Here is a 7,748-nt window from a genome sequence, read left to right as displayed (position 1 = left end):
TTATATGCTTAATATGTGCAGCAAGGCGCAATATTTTAGGTCTACATCACGTCTCAAGCGTTTGACTATGGACTGTTACTCGAGTCCAATATATATTTTAGGAATAGAGGAGTGTTTCCTGGCCTACTGTGTGTCCAGTTAAAATTAATAGTTAAAAATTATGATATGAGGTATGAATTTTTCTTTATGGAAAACCATGTAGTCAACAAATTAATATAACAGAAAAGGAAAAAGGGAAGGCTAAAAACAAATTATGCGCACCAATAATTGTGCCTACGTGTGTGCGCGCGTGTGTGTGGTTCGTGCTGGACAGGGTCTGCAGAGCCAATCAGCTGCTCATGCAGATGACGTGCTGCTGTCCTACGTCAGCCCCGCTGCTTGTCAGGATCAGAGCGCCACACACACCGGCAACAAACACATACACACACACACTCCCTCTCCGATTCGGACAGCACAGCCCCTGGCCCGGCAGCCCGGCAGCGGAGGACACATCCAGGCTTCCAGGTGCCGCAGCCCGCTGTTACAGTGGACCTAACATCGCCTTATTTTGTGGACATGGGAGACATGGGGGATCCGCCGAAAAGTAAGAAACTTATTCGGTGTTGGGATACATCCTGAAACAAAATTTATCACAATTTGATAGCTGAATTAGTTGTGTCGTGATGCCCGAAGACTGAACATATTTTCTTGGCCTGCTAAAGTAATCGGTATCACAAAATAATGAATTGAAAAGTCAATAATTCATTAAGTAATGAAAAGTGTCAGTGAGGGTTTACGGAATCAGAAGTTATTAATAAAGTTGTTGTTGTTTTTCCAGGCTGTTAAAACAACAACAATATTATGCATTCTCACTATTCTTAAGGCCATTTGGTACATTGTTAGATGAGCCTACTTAGCAGACAGTTGAGAGCTGTGTGTGATATGTCCTGCTCACGGTCCGGTCTTCCAGAGAAACGGCTGGTGTCTCTGTGCGTGGGCTGCGGGAACCAGATCCACGACCAGTATATCCTGCGGGTATCCCCGGACCTGGAGTGGCATGCCGCCTGTCTCAAATGTGCCGAGTGCAGTCAGTACTTGGATGAGTCGTGCACGTGCTTCGTCAGGGACGGAAAAACTTACTGTAAACGGGATTACATCAGGTAGGACGACCAGGACGGGACGACCTGCCTCAGATACAAAGCATAGAATTAGGAATTCTAATTAATTCATATTGTACAATATCAGATTGAGAATATTTGTACCAATCTAAAACACGTGGGTTTTCAGTGGGTTTTAGAAAATATGGTCATAATCATCTTTAGTGCCACAACAACTTGCTGTAGACAGTGCTTATTTATAATGCCATTAAATGTAAGGTTTTCATTGTCTTGTGTTTATCATACATTTAAAAGAGCCGGAACGATGTATATTAAGCCTGCTTAACTTATTTATTAGTCAATGATGCCGGTCAGATTGTAGCATCCCGTACGCCCTGCTTTGACAGATGGACCTGAGGAAATCACAAAATCAGAAAAAAAAACCCACCCTGTCTTAAACTATTGTTACGATACAGCCTGTAAATTACTCACTGATTTGGTGTTTTAACACCACGATTATTCGATTAAAATTTGAGCAGACCGTAATTTATTGTCTAGTGCGAAAATGCTTTTTAAAGTTGGAGGCTACTAAAAAAAATATTGGATAAAAATATCCAAAAAATAACAAAAGTTCACTCGAATTTTATTATATGGAGGTACAACATAAAAAGAATGTGTCTCTAATGTTGATGATGTAATACTACTACCGCCACCAATTTATATATTCTTCTTCTTCGTCTTCTTCTTCTTCTTCTTCTTCTTCTTCTTCTTCTTCTTCTTCTTCTTATTATTATTATTATTATTATTATTATTATTATTTCAGCCATGCTGTACCGCAGCTCAAACTGATCGGACCGAGTTTCTGTGTCTCTCTCTCTCTGTATAGGTTATACGGGATTAAATGCGCTAAATGCAACATCGGCTTCAGCAAGAACGACTTTGTAATGAGGGCACGTTCCAAGGTCTACCACATCGAGTGTTTCCGCTGCGTGGCCTGCAGCCGGCAGCTCATCCCGGGGGACGAGTTCGCTTTGCGGGATGACGGGCTCTTCTGTCGGGCCGACCACGACGTGGTAGAACGGGCCAGTCTGGGCCCCGGAGACCCGCTCAGCCCGCTGCACCCTGCCAGACCGCTACAGATGGCAGGTAAAGTCCGATCGAGTGGGAGACAGTCCACGAGTTAGCCTGATGCTGGCAAATATACAGCCTGGGCTTACTTTAATTTGCCATTTGCTCGGCGTGCTTGGCTGCGACTTCTTCTTTCCCCAAGGTTCCAACACACACACACACACACACACACACACACACACACACACACACACACACACACACACACACACACACACACACACACACACACACACACAAACGAAACGGAAAAAAAAAAACCCTTTTAAACTCCTCTTATATTTCACATTGCCACTGAGTCGTATCAAGATCAAGGCGCACGGTTCTACAGACTCCAAATGTAATGTCCAAGTAATTTACTAGCCAGTTTTTGATCTTGCAGCCATAATGAAGCCGCTCCTGATATCATAACTATCAAGAGGAGCTTTTCTGTTTTCATATTCGGCTCATGGAGGTTTTCTGTTGGACTGGCTCTATTTTCTGGCTCTACGTTTTCCTTTCTGCATACCACTGCTCAGTCAGGCAAGGCTCCTCAGATTAGATATTGTGGGCGCTCCTGTCCTGAAATACACCAAGTTATCACCGCTGGAGGAGTGCAAAACTGTGGGTCCGGGATGCGTTTGGGCTGAACTAAAAATGCTGCACAGTGTGTGTGAATGGGTTGGAGGTTTTCTCTAGCAAAGAGCAGCCTGCTGTGTCGCCAGCTCGCTCGCTTTTAATATGCATTTTGACCTTGGATCGGATGAGTCAGTCAGAGGTTCGCCGTTCTCCTATATTTAAACCTAATAAAATCTGGATATCCCGAAACCACAAAATATGGTTGTGCCACAGGACTATTTTATTCAGAATTTACAAACGCAATGTAGAGTTTTGTTCAAACGGTCCGGGTCTGATTTTCAGTGGCCTTTAACGTCAGCAGCGTTGTGTTTGAAAAGTATTACTGAGCAAGAAAAGTGTCCATAAAGATGATTTAAACTACCTCACAATTGATAAAGTTGTACATCAGAGTTGCACGAGCATGTCTTCATACAGAAAATAATTCAATAAAAATCATCAGCCTATGTTATATGTCCACATAATTTCTAATCTTTATCTGTTCTTGTAAAGGCACTGTGCTGATATATTCGTAGATTCTGCCTGCTGTGAGTTGTTTTTTCGGTTTTTCTCAACAGCAGAACCAATCTCTGCTCGGCAGCCCGCACTGCGACCTCACGTCCACAAACAGCCGGAAAAGACCACGCGCGTCCGGACGGTGCTGAACGAGAAGCAGCTGCACACGCTGCGGACTTGCTACAACGCCAACCCGAGGCCCGACGCCCTAATGAAGGAGCAGCTGGTAGAGATGACCGGCCTCAGCCCGCGGGTCATCCGGGTCTGGTTCCAGAATAAGCGGTGTAAAGACAAGAAGAGGAGTCTGCTGATGAAGCAGCTGCAGCAGCAGCAGCCCAATGACAAAACGGTAAGAGGATACTGCATATTGACATGCTGAGATGTGAATGAAATCGACGACATTGGGACAAAACTTACGTATATTGTTCTATGACCAAAGACAGACCCCAACTTTGCAACTCAATTTTCCATAATAAATTAAGATATATTACCCCTGAGTAAATAAAAGGCAATTTCTGTCCTCTATTTAAGCGACATGACCAATACGCTTCCAAACAGTAGTCAAGTTAGTTATATTCATAAATCCCCAAATCACATCCTTGTCAGGGGCAATGGTTTATGTTGTGAAATGTGTGCGTAAACCCATGGCTAGAGACCTTGAGCTGTTTGAAGGGCCAGGAGTTTTGTGGACAAGCCGTGGACTGTGAATTCACACCTGCAAGACCAACGACAAACATATTAATCTGTCTTGTCTATTTTTCTGTTCTTTCTTTCTCTTCTATTTATTGGTTTGTTTGTTTTCTTTGCTTGTTTATTGATTGATTGTTGTGCTGTAGTCTGACTTGTGGATTCCCCCCCCCACACACACACACACACACAGAGCGAGAGCGAGAGAGAGAGAGAGAGGGAGAGAGACAGAGAGAGAGAGAGAGATCAACTGTAATTACCCACAGAGAAAGATGTGTATGCTGGTTGCTGATCACAAGACGTCCTTTCGCAGAACATCCAGGGAATGACGGGCACCCCGATGGTGGCAGCGAGTCCGGAGCGGCACGACGGCGGCATCCAGGCCAACCAGGTGGAGGTGCAGAGCTACCAACCTCCCTGGAAAGTCCTCAGCGACTTCGCCCTGCAGAGCGACATCGACCAGCCGGCCTTCCAACAACTGGTTCGTGTTTTCTGTTCGCTAAACCATTAAGACACTCATGCTTTAAATATATTGATATATATTTTTAATTGTTTTTCTCCACACCCTTGGACACTTGTTATTCAAGTTTCCAATGTTTCCATGGACGTAAAATGCGTATCATCATTGTGATAGTATGGTTTCATGCTGGAGCAAGTGTTTTTGTTTTTTTTTTTAGTTTTTTGTTTTTGTTTTTGTTTTTTTTGTTTTCCAAAGAAGCCGTTCCAGCTGTAGGTTGTGAATTTTGTATTCACCACCACTGACTATGTCAATCATCTCAGTGGTTCACTATTTTTCTGTTACATTCACGTCCTTAGAGGCCTGTTCATAATTGGCCAGGACAGAAAAACAGACTGTCTCATCGCGGATGCTCATGACATAGAACAGACACATAACAAATGTTGGGCGATAATTTTATTCGTATTGATTTTTTTTTTTTTTTTTTTGAGTCATTTCACACACAGAATGATACAATCTCCTAAAATGAGCCAAGCATCGCAGTGCTGAGGCTTTGTTTGTACACAAAACAACGCAATGTGTTTCTTCGTCAAATAAGTGGATTATTAGCATTTAGGCTATGACAAGAACTGGGACGCGATTCATCCGTTCTTCGGCTGCTGGAAAAGCTGAGCTGCGTTCAGACATATAGAATACTGTTAGTTATGGGTTAAGTAAATATTGGGGAACTGTTATTTTGTGTTAAGATCTCAGCAATAGCCAATAATAGAATGCTTTCAGAGCAGCCACCGAGCTTTTCGCCTTATTGTTCCAACCCGGTATCACGCAATAAAAATCTATCTGCAGTTAATAACAACCATTCTCATCTTCTCATAACAATAAGAGGCATGATGTTCATTGCTTTTGATCACTAAACGGATACAATTAGAGTAACTTTCAAGTTTTTACAACTTAATTTTCATTGGAAAATTTGCCCAGTGAAATGATTGGCTGCAGTAGCTTGCAGCATGCTTCGAAAGTAGCCCACTGGACAATAATGTAGGCTGAAGATTATTGGTTTGTAAATGGACAGAAGCATGCGTTTATCCACATAGCGCGATTTTCTTCCATCTTTTTGTCTATATCTCCATACTACTTGGTGAGAAACTGAAAATGCGTTTCCAGTCATCGCTCTGACACAAAGTCCTTTGTGGTGAGTCCAGATGTTGCTGACCGCTGCTTGATGTGTCCCGCAGGTCAGTTTCTCGGAGGGAGGACCGGGTTCGAACTCGACGGGCAGCGAGGTAGCGTCCATGTCGTCTCAGCTTCCAGACACGCCGAACAGCATGGTATCCAGCCCCATCGAGGCCTGAGCCGACGCCGCATGGACGGACTGAACTGAATTGAACTGAACACACAGACCCTGTTCATCCACTCCGCCCCGCCCCACCCCGACTGCACCAAACAACCCCCCTGGTTGTATTTTGACACTGTGAAGACAATCATGGGATTTTACAACAGCCACCCATTCTAATGTCCACCCAGGATCTACACACGTCTACGTCATCATGGCCGGAGCTGCACGTTCACGCCTGGTTACAATTGCCAAAACGATAAGACATGAACCCGACTCCATCGATCAATGGGCCCGCTGAGTAGGAGAGAAATCTGAATCCCATACCTGCAAAATGCTGTGCCCTACGCTGAAAAGAAAACAATGACTGACTGGTGATTTTTTAATTCGATACATGCACATCATCATGTAGAGACTATTTGGAGGGGAATAGCAATGCTTTTCTCCATTTAATTACATAATTTCCTTCATGATCCAAGTACTAAAGCATTTGCAACAAGGTATACCTCTATTTTGCCACAAGCTTCGTGGGACATTTGTGTGAGTTAGTGTCCGTCCAAGATTTTTTTTTTTCTCCCCAAAGATGTGTATAATTAATAATAAGTTAAAAAATACCGTAGCTCTGGAAGAAAATGTTTCGTTTGTTCCCGTGCAACAAAAATTATTTATTATTTATTGTCGACAAATTTGCCACCTTTTGTGTAACTTTCTTTACTGAAGTAAAAAAGGAACAAAAAAGATTGAAGATTGGTCTGTGGATTTTCTATCACAATTTAATGTTTCATGGTTATTTTTTTTATTTTTTATTTTATTTTTTTTTACAGGCTAATAAGGAGAGTTTAACTGTCTTGAAAGTGATTTCTTTTCTCTTTGTGAATATTCACACATCAGTCAGATCTATTAAATGACTTGGTAGATATCATGTGGTTAATTGGGTGTCATGTTGGTCCAGATGCTGTCTCAGTTTACCGACATGCTAAATATCTGCTTTAGAATAAACTCCACTGCAAAACAAATCAATCTTAACAAACGTTTGATTCCTAATATCATACTTTGTAATTAAGTGATCAGATCTGATAGTGACATGAGATTGAATCAGTTTCAAGAAATATTTAAGGAATGTCATTATCTTGATTTTAGTGTCATCATCTATCTCCATTTTTACAAGACATAGACAAGTACAATAATGTCACCACTATTTTTTCATGTTTTAAGAAAAATCTGAAATGAAATTACTTCAGATATTCTCAGCCCTGTCGCTTTTTACTATCAAAGAGCCAATTCAGAGTTCACTAGAAATGTTAAACACAACTGGAGTGTTAAGAGGAATAATATATGTGTTTTCTGGAATTTAGGTTTTTCATAATGTGTCAAAAAATAGGTTTTAAACCTTGTTTTAGTTTGTTGGTGCATGTGGACACTGACAGATTTATATAAGATTTTAAGGTATACATTCTTACATTCTTAATTATAAAACTTAAAAATTTGCAAATTGGTTAATGCAGACATGCATTAACAAGTTTGAGATTGTTCACTGAAATATGGAAAAAAAAAAAAGTTTCATGAAGACCATGTGTTGATATCATTCTGTCCTGCATCACTGTCATTGTAACTCTACTTAATTTATTTAGTGCCTCCACTTAATTCTATATAATGTCCTGTGAGCTTTCTGTGCATCAGCACTTTCTAGAAATCCACGTCGTACCGTCGTAAATGAAACTGAATTTATAACAAAAGTTCCTTAAAAATTAGTTGATTTATTTATTCAAAAACAAGAACAAAACAAACAAAACAAATAACCAATTAATCGACCAAGATCAGACACTTAACATCATTATTTTTTTCAGAAATGTTTTTCCATCCAGGAATTGGATATACAATGAAGCTGATATGATATATTGTATAATTCCATTCTCTTTAAATCTCACATTTTAGGCATCACCTGTATACTTTCTTA

General features: G+C 41.1%; 1 protein-coding gene across 2 annotated transcripts; it reads left to right on the top strand.

The window, feature by feature from the left end:
• Window positions 1-348: 348 nt before the first annotated feature.
• On the top strand, window positions 349-7,356 carry isl1a (ISL LIM homeobox 1a). Of its 2 annotated transcripts, none has more exons than XM_070964412.1 (6): window positions 349-583; window positions 950-1,139; window positions 1,963-2,222; window positions 3,377-3,663; window positions 4,315-4,482; window positions 5,694-7,356. In XM_070964412.1, the coding sequence occupies exons 1-6, from the start codon at window positions 556-558 to the stop codon at window positions 5,808-5,810; spliced, it is 1,050 nt and encodes a 349-aa protein (XP_070820513.1). In that variant the 5' UTR covers window positions 349-555; the 3' UTR covers window positions 5,811-7,356. The 2 variants fall into 2 exon arrangements, with proteins under 2 accessions (XP_070820513.1, XP_070820514.1); XM_070964413.1 differs by having other exon boundaries at window positions 414-583; window positions 3,380-3,663.
• Window positions 7,357-7,748: the final 392 nt, after the last annotated feature.

Source organism: Chaetodon trifascialis, chromosome 6 (assembly GCF_039877785.1).
Source record: "Chaetodon trifascialis isolate fChaTrf1 chromosome 6, fChaTrf1.hap1, whole genome shotgun sequence".
Lineage (NCBI taxonomy): Eukaryota > Metazoa > Chordata > Actinopteri > Chaetodontiformes > Chaetodontidae > Chaetodon > Chaetodon trifascialis.
This window is presented reverse-complemented; position numbering and strand designations above follow the sequence as displayed.

Coding starts and splice junctions, on each gene's coding strand:
- isl1a (XM_070964412.1), top strand. CDS start 556: ATGGGAGACATGGGGGATCCGCCGAAAA. Junction 3,664..4,314: donor AGCAGCCCAATGACAAAACG/GTAAGAGGATAC, acceptor GTCCTTTCGCAG/AACATCCAGGGAATGACGGG. Junction 4,483..5,693: donor AGCCGGCCTTCCAACAACTG/GTTCGTGTTTTC, acceptor TGTGTCCCGCAG/GTCAGTTTCTCGGAGGGAGG.